At 51.0% G+C, this 19,240-nt stretch overlaps 6 protein-coding genes across 6 annotated transcripts; 4 read left to right on the top strand and 2 right to left on the bottom strand.

Moving 5' to 3' along the window:
• Positions 1 to 736: 736 nt before the first annotated feature.
• Positions 737 to 2,729, bottom strand: T069G_03955 (pal1 cell morphology protein domain-containing protein; the record flags this gene model as incomplete). The annotated part of the gene is made up of 3 exons (XM_056171165.1): positions 737 to 1,042; positions 1,120 to 2,064; positions 2,697 to 2,729. The coding sequence occupies 3 exons, from the start codon at positions 2,727 to 2,729 to the stop codon at positions 737 to 739; spliced, it is 1,284 nt and encodes a 427-aa protein (XP_056032057.1).
• Positions 2,730 to 5,074: 2,345 nt separating this feature from the next.
• Positions 5,075 to 6,117, top strand: T069G_03956 (uncharacterized protein; the record flags this gene model as incomplete). Its single annotated transcript, XM_056171166.1, has 2 exons — positions 5,075 to 5,372; positions 5,450 to 6,117. 2 exons carry the CDS (start codon positions 5,075 to 5,077, stop codon positions 6,115 to 6,117), a joined length of 966 nt encoding a protein of 321 aa, XP_056032058.1.
• Positions 6,118 to 7,209: 1,092 nt separating this feature from the next.
• Positions 7,210 to 7,837, top strand: T069G_03957 (cyclin-dependent kinase regulatory subunit domain-containing protein; the record flags this gene model as incomplete). Its single annotated transcript, XM_056171167.1, has 4 exons — positions 7,210 to 7,313; positions 7,432 to 7,576; positions 7,680 to 7,738; positions 7,807 to 7,837. 4 exons carry the CDS (start codon positions 7,210 to 7,212, stop codon positions 7,835 to 7,837), a joined length of 339 nt encoding a protein of 112 aa, XP_056032059.1.
• Positions 7,838 to 9,853: 2,016 nt separating this feature from the next.
• T069G_03958 (endoplasmic reticulum oxidoreductin 1 (ERO1) domain-containing protein) lies at positions 9,854 to 11,745 on the top strand (the record flags this gene model as incomplete). The annotated part of the gene is made up of 3 exons (XM_056171168.1): positions 9,854 to 9,943; positions 10,011 to 11,563; positions 11,631 to 11,745. The coding sequence occupies 3 exons, from the start codon at positions 9,854 to 9,856 to the stop codon at positions 11,743 to 11,745; spliced, it is 1,758 nt and encodes a 585-aa protein (XP_056032060.1).
• A 1,283-nt stretch (positions 11,746 to 13,028) lies between these two features.
• Positions 13,029 to 14,489, top strand: T069G_03959 (enoyl-(Acyl carrier protein) reductase domain-containing protein; the record flags this gene model as incomplete). The annotated part of the gene is made up of 3 exons (XM_056171169.1): positions 13,029 to 13,653; positions 13,728 to 13,774; positions 14,301 to 14,489. 3 exons carry the CDS (start codon positions 13,029 to 13,031, stop codon positions 14,487 to 14,489), a joined length of 861 nt encoding a protein of 286 aa, XP_056032061.1.
• A 335-nt stretch (positions 14,490 to 14,824) lies between these two features.
• On the bottom strand, positions 14,825 to 16,151 carry T069G_03960 (GLEYA domain-containing protein; the record flags this gene model as incomplete). The annotated part of the gene is made up of 2 exons (XM_056171170.1): positions 14,825 to 16,049; positions 16,108 to 16,151. The coding sequence occupies 2 exons, from the start codon at positions 16,149 to 16,151 to the stop codon at positions 14,825 to 14,827; spliced, it is 1,269 nt and encodes a 422-aa protein (XP_056032062.1).
• Positions 16,152 to 19,240: the final 3,089 nt, after the last annotated feature.

A 19,240-nucleotide genomic window follows, 5' to 3' on the forward strand; every position in this document is an offset into this window, starting at 1 on the left:
ACGAGCGTGGAGGGATTTGGTAGGACCGTTATGGATAAGGGTACAGTAGCTAGCATACATGTCACAATGCTTACATGGAGAATATAGTATTACTGGCGAATATAGTGTCACAAGCTCACTTATTCTGTGCGTAATAAAGGCATCGTACAAGAACTATCAATTTTGGTGATCAATCTAACTAAAAGTTGACAAAATAGAAGGGGGCCCGCAGTAACTGCCCAAGTTGCCATATGTGAGGATATCTATTCCGGATATTTGCACAATCTGCCGAGAGAACAAGCGATACTTTTTGCTTCCTCCCGAATATCACACAAAAAAGAATCCTATCATATTTGTTGACATTTGGCTGTCTCCGTGGCCATCCGGTTCTATAGCCCGTCCTATCAAAAAACCTGTGACGCCATCTCCTTGGTGTAGGGGATAAAAAATCGAAGCCGAAGATTGCCAGTCTAATTCCCATCATATCCGATCATTTGCACACATAATCCGTTCCTAAGAAATAAATCCAAACCATGAAACAGAACGCCCACAAGAAAGAAGGCTATCCATTGAAAGATTTGAAGCCATCGATCAGGGAGAACTCCGTCCATCAAAAACACCGTCCCAGAGCCGGAACACCAAAACAACCAATGAAAGTAGAATGAGTCCCACCAAATGAAAAAAAAAAAAAAAATAGGGAGGATAATCGATCACATACTCGGATCCAGTCCGAAAATTTGTCTTGTATAGAGTAGCATCACTTCCTACCGCGAATGCTGCCCCATCGTCGCTTCAGACTGTCACTTATTTTTTTGCCAGTCGAGTTGCGACGCTCAAGCTCGGAGTCATTGTAAGCATTGCCAGTGGCCGAAGAGCTTCCACGCAGCGCAACAGTCATGCTACGCTGATGCTTGGATTTAGAATGAGGGTTGCGACTGCGCAAGCCGGTCTGCATCTCAATCTCATCGGGCTCTCCGTTCTTGGCACGCTTCTTCTCCTTTAGCGCCCGCTCAAGCGAGTAGGACGGCTCTCCTTTTCCTTTGAGATCGTCCGGATGATATTTCTGCAATTGAGTAAGCATCTCCGAAGAAGATGTCCTCGCACCGAGGTGGAGGAAGAGGAGGGTGAGGATGAGGTTACAGTGTCCGCATAGCGCTTGTACGGGCCACCAGGAGCATCTGGTTCCCTCATGAGATCAGCGCCTTCTTCATAGCTCATTCGAGACCCGCGATAGTCATATTCTCCAGAAGGTATGGTTGAAGTACCCTGGAGAGGAACGTGATGCCGGAGGCTGTCCATGACGTATTCCCGAGGCGTAGCTCGCAGGGCCTCCATGTTTGACTCCTGCACCGCAGCAACCGGCGAGGTTCTGGGATCAAGGTTTCGGCTCCGGAGGGTGGCATCATATGGCCCGCCGTGGTGATACATGCCGCCGACTGTGTCGAGAGCATCGATGACGTCGGTTTCAGAAACGCGAGGCCGGTGACGACGTTGACGGTCAGCAGCGCGGGTATCATTAATAATAATATCCAGAGGACGATGCGACATGTCTCCGGGGAAGCGCTCGCCAAGAGACTGAGTGCGAGGACGGCGATGACTGTGTTTGTGAGCTCCAGGCTGGCTATGGTGGCCTAATTCCGAGTTACTGCGGTTATGCGGGTTCATGGAGGCCTGCTTCCCGAGAACCTTGCCATTAGATGACTGCGGAGAAGAAACAAACGGATTTGTCGGATGGAAATTGCTTTCCGGGCTGGCTGCGTTAGGAGTCCGCATCATTGGACGGCAGTGGCTGTCGACGCTGTGTTGAGCCGTGTGATTCGCTGAGGGTGGAGGCGGCAGCCGTTTTCTTTGGCTGAATTTGTGCTCGGGGTTGCCTGTAGAAGGAGGTGTAGGATACGAGGCTGCAGTTCTATCGCCAAGATCTGAAAATGAGCTTGAGCTTGAAGCTGGGCTTGCTGGTCGCTGGCGGGTGTGAGATGGTAGAGCCTGCAGCGAGATGCGGTGCGGGTTGTAGTGAGAGGATCCAAGGCCAGTTTCTTCGCTGGGCTCAGGAGCAGTTAGAGGGTCCAAGATGTACTTGCGAGCCTAGAATCGGGTAATGTTAGTTGCGTTCAATTTGAATGAATTCAAACGTGTTCATGTAATGAAATAGAAAGCAGAAATGAAGATAAGAACGGGCAACCACAAAGTATATACGAGTATGAATGAGGTGGTAAGTGGGGAATGACGAAATGGCTGACAAGGTTCAATGTTGGTCCGGGCAGTCGCACAAGGCGATAAACGCAGACGGCCTGATCTACGAAACCAGACAGGTTTGGAAAAGAGCCAATGACAACATTGAAGCTATCGGTGGATGAGATGATGCTGTCGCAATCAAACTCGGCATTGAAGCAAGAAAATCCAAACGGCGAATCGTCCGATCTGCCGGCCCACTTGAGCTCTGCCCGATCCGCTGAAGCCGAATTGGTGACGCAAGGAAACGCAACGCAGCGCAGCATGTGGTGGCCATGTGGGATCCTGAATCCCTGCATTTCAGGGTTCGCTCCAGCACCCTTGCGATCGGCGTGGATCGCCTGCAGGTGACGACGAAAACCCACCGGGAGCGCGGATGAAGAAGATAAATGGTGATGAGAGAAGATGATGAGGATTGCCAAAATGAAAGTGCACAGTAGGTAGGGGAGATGAATTGAAAGATTGCAAATGCAGCGCACACTTACCCAGTCTTTATCTATGCCGTCGCTGTCGTACATTTTGGCGGATTGATGTTGCGCTGAATATGAAATATCGCAGCTAGTGGCTCCGTAGGTGTTTTGAGGTCTGCTCGATGCGGATGCTCGGATAGCGATGACGCCGATTTTTGGAATCTGCGCTTTGCAAGATAGAGAGAGAGAGAGAGGCGCAGAAGATGGCAGTTGAACTCGTATAGAGTGAACAAGTGTTTTAGCGGGTGAGATGTGAGTGTTTTGAGGGTAAAGAGAAGGGTCTGAAAAAGAGGGCGCAGGCCGGTATTTAAGTCGAAGCCCAACTATGGAGGACGAATGCTATCTCGATGAAAGTTCCCGGTTGCCAGAGGTGATGAAGCCTTATAGTTTTTGTCCATATATGAAATATCCTATCGCTAAAGTCAAGTTCGTGTGGGCTTTTGAAGGTTGAACTCGATTTGGGTTCTCCGGTGAAAGTAAAACAAAAGCCGTTTGAATAACTCGGTGTATTCAATCGCAATGAGTTCCGGCGGCGAAGGAGTAAAAGCTACCACAAAGTAGCAACACCGCAATAGGCGCAGCAACACGAAAAAAATCTCTTTAGCTACAAAATGCAGCGACACTGCAAAATGTATGTGCGAAAAACGGTTTGTCCGGGATTACACGAGGATGGAGGGGAGAGGGGAAGCGGGAGACTTTTAACCTGGGAGCTGTTCCCACCACGAGGCCAAGAAGCTTTTGGCTCACCAACATAAACATCCACGCGGCCTGCTGGAGGGGGAAAAAAGGTACTTTGTCATCGGGATTATTGAGCATGCAGCCAACCAAGCCCCCCAAAAGTCACTTGTGTAATACCAATTCGAGGTACGGAGTATGTAGGGCCCCCAGTCGGGAAAAAGTGGCGAGGTCCTTGAGGCTGCGGCCATGTAAGTCGAGGGAACTCGAGGTGACCGACCTGCAGTAGTCGTCACCCATTCTCGCACACTATTTGACTACCTAGTACTAGAATGACTCCCAACGGCTTCCCTTGCCCTCCTTCGTGTTCGGAATTTGGAGACAGGCGCCATAACGAGACTAGCCCTGCTTCAGTCTGGACCCTTTAGATCTGGGCTGGGCGGAGCTGACGGAGAAGCTGGCCATTCTTCGTTCCTCTGTCTCGGCCGGCTGAGCTGTCATGTGGAATCCAACGCTACAATCAGTACAGCGCACAATGACGGATCATAATGGTGTAACAGGCTTGATTCGGAGACGCTGGCGAGCTAGACGCCTCCATCGCGGGAAGCTGGATTGGGGCTTGTTGGCTGCCATGAGTGTGAGCCACACGCCATGCAATACAGTGTCGAGATACCCTACTGGACTAACTCGCCGGCGCCTGACCGGTAATAGATCTACCCGTTCTGATCTTGCATGGAGATAGACAAATACTACATGAGCCTCGCAGGAGAGCTATTGGACAAAAAGTGTTATAATTATCACACAGCTCTGCATGTATGCTAAATATACCCAAACGTCGCTGATGAGCAACTGCTAGGTCTGACTGGATGTGCGTTCGGCCTTTACTGCTTTCATATCCCTTGTCGGTTCGCTGTCTCAATACGGGCGCCGGTACCCAAACAACAGAACTTGGTCTCGCACTGTCCGACTTCCTTATCTCGAGCTTCTTTTCCTTCACTTTCTTCTAGGCCATAAAAACATTTACTTTTCCAACATACCGGGCCAGAAGCCAGAGGACCCTCAAAGAGGAAGCCCCCGTACCCACCGAAATTCGTGTAAAAAAACAGGGCGTTTGAACTCTGCTTGTAGGCACGCAACAGCCAACACAGCCAAAGAAAAAACATGGGGAAACAAAACCGATGTGGACATTGGGGGCTGGTCACACACTTCCACAGGGGACCAGGCTTGCGCCACGTCTCTTCTCAGCGCCCAGGCGCAACTGTTAGCGCTCTGCGTCTTGGTTCAGCTTTTCACCCCGATCCTGGCATTCGACAGACCGCCTTACATAGAAATGACATATTAATTCCTAATATCTTTCAGTACGACGGGAGGCTTGGATGCGTTGCGTTTCATCTGCGTCAGTGTGTCAGCCTCACAGTCGCTATTTTCGGCTGCCTTGGACCCAGCAGAAAAGCATTGATTGGTACCGGTACGCTGGAAAAAGTAAGATAAGGTGATACCGAGAGCTCATGCAGCGCGGCTTATGTAACAACATGCAAAGGGTGATTCTGGAAGGGTCCGGTATCTGTACTGCCTTGCACGATTTTCAGGGTAGCCAACACACGCAAAAACTCACTGCTTAGTAGTACCTGTACCTGGCAGGCAGAAGTGCAATACATCAACTTGATCATTTTTCAACATTGAACGCTCTCTTGGTGACAGCATCACCGCCTTGACCGATGGCTCTTGTCGACTACTCATCATCGTCATCGCATTCCGACAGCGAAAACGATGAAGCGCCATCGGCACCGCCAGCCAAGCGGCGTAAGCACTCGCCGGGCTCCGGGCCACAGCCCAACGCCCCGAGCGCTCCGTCCAGCTCCGAATCTGGGCTGCCACCCTTGCCCTCGGCATTCCACGACCTGTATGCGTCCACCGTCCGCCACAGCGTCGTCGATGATCCCGCGCTGCATCAGGGCCGCAAGAGACTGATTCCTCACGTCGTGGGCAACTGGCCCAGCCATCTGTACATTGAGTGTGAGTCCAATCAATAAAGCCCAGGCTGAGCTCGTATACACACGGCCGGAGCAGCTAACTCTTCTCTGCTCGTATAGGGCATCCACTGGCTGACCAGCATGAGAAGCTGGTTCAATTGGTATGCAAGGTCAACGAGCACATTGGCAATCGAGCCAAGCTGCACAACTTTCTGACGAGTGACTTGGGGGCGCCCTTACCTCTCCACATTAGCCTGTCAAGGCCCATTTCCCTCAGCACCTCTAACAAGGACGTGTTCCTCGACAAGATCTCATCGGCCCTACATGCCAGCGCCGTGCCCCAGTTCTCTGTTAGCCCCAAAAGATTAAAATGGTATAAATCTCCTGATTCCAATCGCACATTTCTTGTTCTCCAAGTAGCAAGCTCGCAAGCTTCGAATAGCACTGGAGCGCTATCGAATCCAGAGCTGATGCGGCTGTTGAGTGCTTGCAATGGCATGGTCCAGTCGTTCAACCAGCCCATTCTGTACCAGACCAAGGAGACGGACTCTGCTGATGAAGCATTCCACATATCCATTGGATGGGCACTCGATCTCCCTGTGGATGAAGAATCCAATAAAGCTCTAGACGCGTTTGGAGATGAAGATTTCCATTTCGTCAAGTCGTGGAAGATTTCGGTGCCCGGGGTCAAGGTGAAGATAGGCAATGTCGTAAGCCACCTACCGCTGTCTACGGGAGCGGCTTCAACTGCTTCAAAGGGCCTATCAAAATCGCTCTTTGGACTCTAAAGCCCTCAAGAGCATGGGCATACTTCATAAATAAGCTTGTTGGTATAGATAGATGATAAGCATCTACGTGAGTATTGACATCACTTGGCGGGTCACTCGGAGCGTATAGAATGGTCTTTGAATATATTTACGCATCTTGCGCTCGAGGAAAAGTATTATCAAATGGACTCCATACGAGACAGCAATAAACACCAAACTTTGAGCGTAGCAGGAATCTCGTTGTACAGCAGTTGTTATTCGAGGGATCTTCAAGCATCACGGCATGTCGGCTAATTCCGTTCCATTAGCAGTTAATCCGGATGTGCTCCGGCCTCGGTACCACGTTGACGCTTGGGCGCTAATGGAGCTTGGGGGTACTTGCTGTACAACGTTGTGAGAAGAAGACAATCCTTCTTTAACCGCCCTTAATAAATAAATGAATTAATATACATCTGCTTAATAGCACAAATCCTATCAGCTAATTTCAACACCCATCGCAGTATCTTTTCAAAATGGAGAGCAATGATGAAGAGGTAGAAACAACGACAGCGGTCAGATACGTCAAGACTGACCTTGCCCCCCTGTATTCTGTACCGCCAACGGAGCGGCGGGCACCCATGATTAGCGGGCCACGGACCAGGGGTCGATTTTTGGGCTTCCACGATTCGAGAACCATCGCAAGCGCTAGATTTGTTTATTTTATCCCCCGTTCTTCCTCCCGCAACCCACCAGCCCAAGTCTCGTGCGCATTCTCTATTTGTTCGACCGTGATTCAGTCTTGCCCTTTCATCCTTGTTGCGCCTACCTTTGCAGCTTGCCGCTCGTGACTCACGCGCCACGCGACTCCGCCGTTCTTTCGATCTGCTAGAAGCTTCTCGCCCGCTTTGACTGATACGCCGTACCTCGTTCCCCTCGACTTTCACCGCAAAAAGAGGTCGAAGCCGAATTGTTTCATCATCTCGAGACGAATTACTCAACAATTGGACAAACCTTGCGTGGTCTCTCCTTGAAAGGAACCCACTCAACTTTTACGACTTGTCAACAAACAAGGTCGCGCTACGCGGTGGACGCTTTGTGCTAGAGAAGCCAGGAAAAACTCTAAAAACTATCAAAATGGATATCGACATGAGCCGGCGAAACAAGACTCCGCGTCCCCTGACAGACTCGGAACGAGCCCGACTTGAAGAGTTTGTAGATGCTATTCGATACTCTGAGAGGTGAGTCTTTGTGGGGAAAATCGCTATCGACTTCGGCTAGGAGGGAGGAGAAAAATACACATCAAACGGCGGATTTGCGAATATGACACCGGAAGCTAAGGCGTTAAATGGTCAACAGATATAACGATAGCGAATTCGAGTACCGCCATGTCCAGCTACCAAAGATGATGCTCAAGGCGATTCCAAAGGAGTACCATGATTCTGCCAAGGGCACACTGAAGCTTCTCTGGGAGGACGAGTGGAGGGCCATGGGAATGACACAGGTGAGGGGCAGCCTTTTTTTTTTCCCTCTGGATCCCCCACGGGCAAAGGGATAAGGGAGCAAAGAATGCGTTACGCTGACACCAGTTTCTTCTCCGCATTTAGAGTCTCGGCTGGGAGCACTACGAGGTCCATGAGCCGGAGCCGCATATTCTTCTTTTCAAGTAAGTTTTTACCGTTGTTTCATCGTGTGCAGGCCACTCGGGGGCAGCATTGTCTAATTGGCGGAAAGGCGACCTCTCAACTACCAACCTCCTCAGTGAGCTCGTCGAACGAACATCTCCTTCGCTCAGTTGTGTACGATAGCTATGGCTTTTCCGCGCCGACTCCTGCTACACGAAGAGTCTCTCTGTTGAATGTCTCTTTACGATTTTTACGGTCTGCATACTGCAATAATGTTGGGTTAATAAGCCTGCGAGACTGGTGGGCGCTCCCTCGCTCCCCTGACGCACATGCCCTCGCTCTGCCTTGAATGGCGTGTCTATGGCAACCTGAGGGCCCCACGCAAGCCTTGGTTCAGAATTTGGACAAGCGGCATGTGGATGTATATGTCAATATTGCGAGCATTAACCCTGTGATTTGGCGCGCGCGTGTCTCGATGATTTCCATATCTTGTGACAAGAACTCTTCAATCCCCTATAGGTATCTGGAGTCGAATGTAAGCTGGTGGCCAGATGGGTTGACACTTTGGAGGATGACGGGTGCTGCAGGAAGGACGCATTAGGCGATTGGTTAGCCTTGTGTAGAGGTAGTTGACGCAGAATTGAAGAATGGTCTAGGAACTCTGGAACTCATATATACTGGCAGTATTTTAGTATGACTGCAGCTGATTCTGGGGAGACCCGTTGGGAAACAATTGACTTCGTTGGCGGTCGGTCTCTTGACAGAGAGATGCGCATGCCAGAGTGGTATTATTAGATATATCCTACCTATCAATGAATATGCGTTGTTGTTGATGATCATGACCGAATTGTTCAGCAAGAGCTCAGACATCTAGCAGAGCGCATCCCATAAACACCCTTTGCTCGCTTTCATATTGTCTACGTGTCTACTTCAACAACGATCGTCTGCACCTCCTCATAGATCAAGCTTTACCGTACCATGTCACGCCATGAAAACACGTGTAATTGCTGGGAGGCAGGCATGCAGAGGTGAGAAGGTTTGCTCATGGAGTCATCTAATCTACCTACCTAGTACCCAGTACCTAGGCCTAGTAGCAGATGGCGTCTATTTACACGAGAACTCCAGCAGTTGTGGTGGTAAGCAGTAATGCGCCGTATCACCAGCAAGGTAGGTGATAATGGAATGTGTAGGTGCTCAAAGTGGAAGGCGTCTCAACCGAATCTCGGCTGGTCGGGTGGGCTGATTCTGTGATGATGGATGGCCTCACCAGCGGCGCGCAGCCTCTCTTATACCAGCCCAGACGCCTCGTAAAATGTAGGCGTAGGCGATGCAATCTGCAGGCTTGGGTTTCAATTTATTAATAGCGTCGTCGGAAGCCAATTATCGGACTATATGCCCTGACTTTTGGCTTCATCTTTGCCTTGTGGACACATTTCAAGGGCCCCTCCTCTTGTCTCGCGTCGGTGGCGTCAAACTGCCATTCTGCTGAAGCCACCATTGGCCGGCTTCCAGTGACCGAATCGCCCCTGTCTCTCTTTTTTTCCTTCCCCCGCGCCACCACTAAACTACGGTAGGCTGGTGGTACCTGGTACACCGTGCACCGTAAAGAGGCCATTTTTTTTTCTTCCAGCGCAAAAACGCCGTTTCTAAGCATCCGGATCGCCAGCGTGGCATCTTTCCCCTTTGAGGAACATCTCATGATATGTCAGCAAGAAGGCTGTAAAGTCTCCGGTGCAGCTGCTTGTGCTTGTTCTTTTGAATGTGCCTTCTTTTCTTTTTTCTTTCATCTATATAAGATTTTGCATATCCCCCTGCCGCGAGCCTTGGAACCGTTGCAGTTGTAGCCACAAGTTGCATTTACTTGCTGTGGCTTGTCAATACCTAGTAGGCTTCAGTCAACCTTCTTTACCCATTGGACCGGCAGCCTCTCTCAATCCATCTTTCGCTTTTACTGCCTCGTTACTTGGGTCGCATTCATTGGGACTCTTCATCGAACTGCATTACATCGGCCGTCAAAGTCGCAATTTCCCAGAGGATCGCATCTTCCATCCGGCAGCCGTTTCGGACCCTCGCTCCGTGAAGCGATGCCAATCGTTTTGGCCAAATAGTAACCCATAGACTTTGTCGCACTGAGAGTTTCTTCTGCTGGTTACAGAATGAAATCCGCAAGCAACCTGTTTTTCCTCTCAGTGTTTGCCCTCTGGGCGGCACCGGGGGCGTGTTCGAGCTCTACAGACTCCTGCCCGGTAGGACAGCCCAATTTCGCCTCTCTTACCAAGATCGCTTTGCGCTGACAGTTGTTGTTTCTTCCAGTTTTCTCCAAACGCCATTATCGACGATGGATGCGTCTCGTATGCTACGCTCGATAGACTCAACGTTAAAGTAAAGCCGGCGGTCGACGACCTTGTTCGCACGACCGATTTCTTCTCGCATTATCGCATGAATCTCTTCCACAAAACATGTCCATTCTGGAATGACGAAGATGGCATGTGCGGTAACATCGCATGCGCCGTCGAGACATTGGACAATGAAGAGGATATCCCCGAAATTTGGAGGGCTCACGAGCTTAGCAAGCTGGAGGGTCCTCGAGCGAAGCACCCGGGCAAGAAGATGCAGAAGCAACACCCGGATCGACCGCTACAAGGAGAGTTGGGCGAAGATGTGGGGGAAAGCTGCGTGGTTGAATACGACGACGAATGCGACGACAGGGATTACTGCGTCATGGACGACGAAGGCGCAACCTCCAAGGGAGACTATGTCAGCTTGTTGCGAAACCCGGAGCGGTTTACTGGATACGGTGGTCAAAGTTCAAAGCAGGTCTGGGACGCCATCTATTTGGAAAACTGCTTTAAGAAGAGCTCTTTTCCCAAATCCGCCGATCTTGGCGTTTCGCATCGGCCAACCGACCCTGCTGCCTTGGATTTCAAGCAGGTCTTGGATACAGCCGGCCGCCAAGCCCAGCTTGAGCATCAGCGGCAAAGCAACCCAAACATTCCGTTTGTTGCAAACACTGGTTACGAAGGCGAGGATGAGTGCCTAGAGAAGCGAGTCTTTTACCGAGTAGTCTCGGGAATGCATGCCAGTATCAGCGTGCACTTGTGCTGGGATTTCTTGAACCAGAGTACCGGAGAGTGGCAGCCCAACTTGGCTTGCTATGAAAGCCGACTGCACGGATACCCCGATCGTATCAGCAATCTGTACTTTAACTACGCCCTCGTCACCCGCGCCGTTGCGAAGCTAGCCCCATATGTTCTTGGGCCGCAGTACACCTTCTGTACCGGGGACCCATTACAGGACCAGGACACTCGAGACAAGATCTCTGCCGTGACTCAGCACGCAGCCAGTGTCCCTCAAATCTTTGATGAGAGTGTCATGTTTGTCAATGGCGAAGGCCCTTCTCTGAAGGAAGATTTCCGCAACCGCTTCCGCAACATCAGCCGAGTCATGGACTGTGTTGGCTGCGACAAGTGCCGCCTCTGGGGCAAGATCCAGACAAACGGCTACGGAACAGCTTTGAAGGTGCTTTTCGAATTCAATGAAGGCCAGAAGCCTCCGTCCCTCAAGCGAACCGAGCTGGTGGCCCTCTTCAACACATACGCCAGACTCAGCTCATCGATTTCTGCTGTTGGCAAGTTCCGAGCCATGATAGACATGCGCGACAAGGCTGAGTCCCAAACGTTCAAGAGCCCCGAAGATGTCTGGACACTCGTGGACGAGGTTGACGAAGACATGAATGAGTTTATCAAAATGCGTAATCGCGGAAGCCACGGTGATACGGTGGGCGAGCAGATGGGAAATGAGTTTGCCCGTGTCATGAAGGCGGTCAAGATTGTGCTCAAGAGTTGGATTCGAACACCTAGAATGATGTAAGTCTCCTTTTTTTTTTTTAAACACTACAACTACTTGTTCGAACTCGACTAACTAAATCATCAGCTGGGAAATTGTTTCGGATGAAACAATGAGGGTATACCGTGCTTGGATCGGTTTGCCTCCGCGCCCCAGGCGTTATGCATTCAGGCTGCCGAGCTTGGATAGAGACGAGTTATAAGCGCATCGCAACATACACCCACTGTACATGCTGTATATACATTCGATTTGCAGATTTTGGCGTTTTGGGGAGGGTCAAACTGTTGGGTTTTCAGTTTTCATTTCATTTTGAGCGGAAGGGCTTCATAACATGAGCGGCTGGTTATTTGTCTGGCATTGATAGAATTGGCTCCCATGCCCAACAGACTGTTGTGATAACACAATGCATACAAATACAAATACACGAACGGTGTCTTTATCCTAATTCTCACGGCTGACCGGCAAACCCGGAAAAAAAAGTATTGACCACATCCCGCATTGGAGGCCCAATCTCCAAAAAGATGACACCTGAGGGATTCGAACCCTCGCCTATTACTAGACCGCGAAGCAAGATAAATCCTGAACACGGCGCCTTAGACCACTCGGCCAAAGTGCCTTTTCCTGTTGTTTGTTGTTGATCTGTGGTGATGCTAGATATCTACATACAGGTTGTGAAAGTGGTGTTGAGAGTTGCGGCAGTACAGGAGGCAGGTGCTGAGGTACGTACCAAGCACAGTCGGAGTTTGAAGGCCTCGGCGTACTCAAGTTTAAGCATTATAGTAGTGAAAGCTGTGGCATCAAGTACTTGGATACAGAGTTTGTACGTTGTCCTGGTTAGTTACACTCGGCTCAAATGCCTATTTTTGCTGATTGCTGTTGGAGTGCGTATGGTAATTGTGTATATACGGAGTTTGCAGGTTTTGGTGTTGAGAGTTGCTGCAGTACAGGGAGGCAGGTAGCATATGCGAGGAGGATTTATAGGTTTCAGCGTACTCGGAGAATACCTCGAGTTTTCAGGGTTGCGATATAATTCGGGTCCACGATGGTAGACTCGCTCGCATGACCGCACGGCATGGCCATAGACTACAAGTTTGACTTGTGCAAGAAGTTTGCTTTATACCTAGGAGGCGCAGTTGTACCCCAACCCCTATGTAAGTACACAACACAGAGCATCGCATCATTTCCGCAATAGGCACTGGAAACAAAGCCTGGAATGCCTCCTCATTGGGGCTGGTCAACCCGCAGATGCAACGCTGCAGCTGCAAGGCCTACCCCAGTTCTTGGGTAGCTGGCTCCATTTTGGTGAGGGGTTGTGAGTGTTGATGCTTGCAATGTAAGTGAGCACCTTGGAATTTCCATTCAGTGAACTCATAACGACACAGGCATTGTGCAATTGCACATCATCACAGCACCTAGGTTGTCATCTTAACAGTCATCCAACTGGTGAACAGCTTGGGCGGCTTCACAAGTTCCTCTCTTCTCGATATGCCTCCGTTTCCCGCGCTGCCCCCGCGGCCGTCACGCCGTCTCGACGGAAAAGTCGCCATTGTCACCGGCGCGGGGAGCCTCGGGGACGGCCTCGGCAACGGACGTGCCATATCCCTGCTCCTCGCTGGCGACGGCGCCACGGTGCTCTGCGCGGACCGGGATTTGGCTGCGGCAAAGCGTACGGTAGAGATGATTGTCCAGGAGGGAGGCACAGCAGCTTCACTATGCGCGGACGTGAGCACAGAGGGGGATTGTGAGAAGCTAGTTCGGACGGCGGGAGGCCTGTTTGGGAGACTGGATATTCTGATAAACAATGTGGGCATCATGGGCGCAACGGGAACGGCTGTGGAGGCGAGTGCTGAGGAGTGGGCCAAGGGCTTGAGCATCAATGTGACGGGGATGATGCTCATGGCCAAGTACGCAATTCCGCTGATGCTCAAAAACGAGCCTGGGGATGGAGGCATCAGAGGCAACATTGTCAACATGGGGTCTATAGCAGGCCTGCAAGGAGGGACGCCGCATCTGTTCTATCCAACGAGCAAGGGTGCGGTAGTCAACATGACACGAAGCATGGCGTATAATCACGGACGAGAAGGCATCCGGGTCAACTGTGTGTGTCCAGGTAAGTGGCTTCTCTCCATTGCTCGATAGCCATCGTTTGCCCCAGTACTGAGACGGAGATCACTCATGTCACAGGATTCCTTTATACGCCCATGGTTGCGGGCAATGGCATGTCAGATGAGGTACGTGAGATGCGCCGCAATCAAGGCTTGTTGAATACAGAGGGCAATGCTTGGGACTGTGCAGCGGCGGTGAGGTTTCTAGCGAGTGATGAGGCGAGATGGATTACAGGGACGACGATTACGGTTGACGCTGGGGCGACATGCTCATATATCATGCCTGAGTGATGGTTTATGTGTCTAATGTGGGAAAATAGAAACAGCAATTATAGATCTGCCTCTGAATTGAAAGAGAACCTGTATACGTATTTTTGTATGTAGTAGAGAGAATTGGAGTCATCTAATAAGTGCATATGACGTCATACACAAATTCGAGTCTGAATTGAAGCCATGCGGCTATCCGTTTCAGGAAAGAGCTGCTGGCAGCTGGCGTTGCTTTTCGCGTGTCACAGCGCGCTTTCTCTCAAGTTGCTTTGCACCTCGATATATCACCGAAATAAACTTCCTTTATACCATACCTACGCTTCAACTCCATATCTATCAGTAGCAAGAAACTGGACGAAAAGTATCAACATGATTATCGCTCTAGCTACCACTGTCGATTCGACGATGGTGTATTTTCAAGCAGTGGCCGTCCGATGAACTCGAGCATGCCGAGAAGTTGACACACAAGGAAGCCAACAGCGATAAATCAAATCACATCTCAGAGCTCTACAACAGCACATCTGCAGACTCCATGCTCTTCGAAATCAGATTGATGCGTTTCTCCTACCATTAAGACATGCTCTTCCAGGACAGAGCAGTAGTTTCCGTTACAGCTCGACAGTTCCAAGGATATCCCCTCTGGCATTCCTGGTATTGGACTTACGCCAACTATGAGGTTGGTAACTTCAACTGCGCAATGTCGGCGACTTCTTATTCACAATAGCCAGAACCGCGTCTTTTAGGCGACTGACGCGATCTTGGCGCCCGAAGAATAGCACACTTTTGTTTTACACAGGAAAGGTTGGTTCACTACAAACTTTCAATTCCACAAAAAAGAAATATCCAACACGTAATCCTAAGCTAATAATACATATCATGAAGCTAAAGCCTCGGTATCCCTAAGAACAATCAAGAACTGCCACCTCCAGTCAATCCGCCAGTGAGGTTGGTAAGAAGGCCGCCAGTCAGATTGGTAAGGCCGCCAAGCAATCCGCCAGTCAGATTGGTGCCAAGGCCACCAAGACCAGCCCCTGCTGTGACGTTGATGCCACCGCCGCCAACGTTCACATCGCCAGTGAGATTACCAAGACCACCAAGATCCGCCCCTGCTGTGACGTTGATGCCACCGCCGCCACCAAGGTTCGCATCGCCAGTGAGGTTGATACCACCAAGGCCACCAGTGAGGTTGGTGAGGCCACCAGTGAGGTTGGTAAGGCCGCCAGTGAGATTGGTAGGGCCACCCAGATCCAATCCGCCAGTGAGGTTAGCAGCAAGGCCGTCAAGGCCGAGTCCAATGTCGATGAGGGGAGCGAAGTTCAAATCTAGAATGTCGTTCGCCGCGGGGCAGTTGCTCACGAACTCTCCATCCGTGGTCTGCTCCTCGCGCGAGACAATGACATTTCCTAGAGGGTCCTGGACAGTGAGCTCAAACTCACCGCAATCCTGAGGGTTGACAAACAGGATGCGGATGGGGATATATGCGCCGACATCTGCCGGAGCAACGACCCTCAGGTAGGTGTTGGTTCCGACGGTCGAGTCTCCATCAGCGATAAGGTCTGCGTTGGCGTTGATCCAGGTTAGCCGAGCAATGTCGCCGAACCAAACGTAGAGACTCTGGTCGGGAACAGGGGCATTGGCACTGAAAGTGTATATTCCTGCCTGCGCAGGAACAAAGTATCCGATGTGCTGGATGATACTGTAATCAATGCTATTTCCAGTGTCGATGCCATAGACGATGGCGTCCTCAGGGGGGCAAGTCTCATCAATACCCAGAGTCTGCGTCTGACCAGTGACCGTGGGTGTCTGGCCGGTAAGGGCAACTCGTGCCTGGAATTGCAAAAGCGGCCAGTTCTCATCCGTCACGGGGTCGTCGTCGTGGAAGGGAATCGTCCCCGGCAATGTCGTGAGGTCACTGGGTGATTGAGCGAGCTTGTAATACGCCCATTGGAAACCCAGAGAGCAGACTGATCCTTGTTGACATAGTCCGGCGATGCAACTGTCTGTGCCTGTACACTCCAGGTTACTAGTGCAAGGACCGCAATATTGCAGGGTGATACCCAAGATATCCAAGCAAACAAGGCCACCTGCGCAATCGGTGGAGTCGTCGCAACCCGGCTCACAGGTGCCATCGATGCTGCAAACTAGGCCGTCGTCACAAGGAGTGTCGACATCGCATGTCCTGACACACGCACCCAGCTGACACGTTTCGCCGACGGCACATGTCGTGAGACCGCATATCGCTTGGCACGCGGTATTATCAACGCAAAGCTCATCAATATCACAAGGAGGGTTCAATCCACAGTTCGCCAAACACGTGTCATTGACGCAGGTCTCGTCGGCGTCGCAAGTTGTTAAACCACACGTCTGGAGGCACTCGCCAAGGACACAGATCTCATCAGCATTGCAAGTTGTTAAACCACACGTCTCCAGGCATTCGCCAAGGACACAAGTCTGGTTAGCATTGCAAGTCGTTAAACCACACGTCTGGAGGCACTCGCCAAGGACACAGATCTCATCAGCATTGCAAGTTGTTAAACCACACGTCTCCAGGCATTCGCCAAGGACACAAGTCTGGTTAGCATTGCAAGTTGTCAATCCACACGTCTGGAGGCACTCGCCAAGGACACAGATCTCATCAGCATTGCAAGTTGTTAAACCACACGTCTCCAGGCATTCGCCAAGGACACAAGTCTGGTTAGCATTGCAAGTTGTCAATCCACACGTCTGGAGGCACTCGCCAAGGACACAGATCTCATCAGCATTGCAAGTCGTTAAACCACAGGTTTGGAGGCACTCGCCAAGGACACAGGTCTCATCAGCATTGCAAGTTGTCAAGCCACAGGTCTGGAGGCATTCGCCAAGGACACAGGTCTGGTTAGCATTGCAAGTTGTTAAACCACACGTCTCGAGACACTGGCCAAGGACACAGGTCTGTGTGTCGTCGCAGACGCCAAGGCCGCACCTTTGGACACAAGCATCGTTCAAGCAAATCTGGTTAGCTTGGCAGGTGCCTAATCCGCATGTCTCGACGCATACGTCGTCGTTGTTGCAAACCTCATTGTCCCCACAGGTGATGCCTCCGCATCTCTGTAGACACCTTATGTTATTACAAACCTCATCGGCCTGGCAGACGATATCGCCGCACCTTGGCTGACATGTGCCGTCCTCGCAAAGTTCGTCATTCTCGCAGACAACGAGACCGCACAGGGGCTTCAGAACACATTGGAGGAGGTCGTTGCATGTCTCATCAGGTCCGCAAACAACAAGTCCGCAGTTCTCGTTACACTGGTTGGCTACACACGTCTCGGTGGGCAGACAGACGTCATTGCCGCACGTTGCCTGGCACGTGTTGCCCACGCAGACCTCATTGTTCTGGCAAACTGTCAAGCCACATCTTGGCTGGCATTCAAGACCAACGCAAAGCTCTGAATCGTCACAGACAGTAGCACCGCACGTCTGCAGACACCTATTGTTGACACATATTTCATCGGCATCGCAAGCCGTCAAACCACACGTGCGGTTCCTTACGCACGTATCGTTGACGCAGATGTCGTCTCCTGTGCAGAAAACGCCGCCGCACCTCCCCACACACCTGTCGTTTATGCATCTCTCGTCGGGCTGGCATGTGGTGGCGCCGCACGTGTTGGGTGCCTGACAAAAGTTGTTTAAGCAAATTTCACCTAGCCCGCAGTCGGTTGCGGTGTTGACGCAAAACCTCCTCCTAATGCACACCCCAAGTTCACAATCCTCGTTATTGTTGCAGCCCAGCTCGTTTATACACCTTGTTAAACATTGGCCGTCTCTGCAGGCCAACGTGACATCGCCACAATCTGCATCAATTATGCATTCTGGATTCGAAAGAGGGTCCTGGCAGTAGCCGTCTTCGCAAATTTCGCCCAGGTTGCAGTCTCTTGCGGCGTTGGCGCAAAACCTTTTCCTAAGGCACAACCCAAGTTCGCAAGTTTCAGTAAGGATGTTACAATCCGTTGCGTCGTCACACCTTGTCAGACATTGGTGATCTCTGCAGGCCTGCGTGAGAATATTACAGTCTCCATCAACTGTGCATTCATCCTCCTGGCAGTAGCCATCTAAGCAAAGTTCGCCCAGGTTGCAGTCTCTTGCGGCGTTAACGCACAACCTCCTCCTGATGCACACCCCAAGTTCACAATCCTCGTTATTGTTGCAGCCCAACTCGTTTATACACCTTGTCAAACATTGACCGTCTCTGCAGGCCAACGTGACATCGCCACAATCCGCATCAACTGTGCATTCATCCTGAAGAGGTTCCTGGCAGTAGCCATCCAAGCAAATTTCGCCCAGGTTGCAATCTCTTGCGGCGTTGACGCAAAACCTCCTCCTGATGCACACCCCAAGTTCACAAGTCTCGTTATTGTCGCAGCCCAACTGGTTTATACATCTTGTCAAACATTGACCGTCTCTGCAGGCCAACGTGACATCGTTACAGTCTCTGTCGATTGTGCATTCTTCCTGAGGGTCCTCGCAATAGTTGTCTAGGCAAATTTGACCTAGCTCGCAGTCTCTTGCGGCGTTGAGGCAAAACCTCCTCCTGATGCACACACCAAGTTCGCAAGTTTCGTTATTGTTGCAGCCCTCCTGGTTTAAACACCTTGTCAAACACTGGCCGTCTCTGCAGGTCTGTGTACCATCGTCACAGTCTCTGTCGATTGTGCATTCTTCCTCAACACACTGGTGGTCCCTGCAGAATTCACCACGCCTTGTGCAGTCTCCGTTGACATTGCATTCAGGCCTGACGCATACACCATCCTGTACCTGTACAGCCTCGTTTGCTCTCGCGACCAAGGCCGTCAGGCGCTGAGTCCTCGGCACGCAAATTTCCCCTTGGTCACAATCGAAATTGAATGTGCAAACCCTCTCCTGCTCGCACTGGTGGTCCCTGCAAACTTCGTTGAGGAGGCCATTGCAGTCCGAATCGATGGCACAGAACCTCCTGAAAACACAAAAGCCGTTCTCACAGGTTTCACCGTGACGACAGTTTCTGTCCCTCGAGCAGCCAATCTTGGGAAGACACCTGCCACTTGAGCAAATCTCTCCAGGAAGACACGTGTTGTCCGATTCGCACCTTTCCTCAGGCTTGCTTTCGCAGTATCCAAATGCATTGCAAAAATCGTCTGACTTGCAGTCGCGGTCTGAACTGCAAATGTGACCAACCGGACGCTTCTGGCAACTACCATGAATATCACAAATCTGTCCCCACTTGCACTCTGAGTCGACTCTGCATCGGAATTGCTTGCCTCGGCGGCACTTGCCTTCCCAGTCACAGACTTCATCGTCTTCGCAGTCGTC

Source organism: Trichoderma breve, chromosome 2 (assembly GCF_028502605.1).
Source record: "Trichoderma breve strain T069 chromosome 2, whole genome shotgun sequence".
Classification (NCBI taxonomy): Eukaryota; Fungi; Ascomycota; class Sordariomycetes; order Hypocreales; family Hypocreaceae; genus Trichoderma; species Trichoderma breve.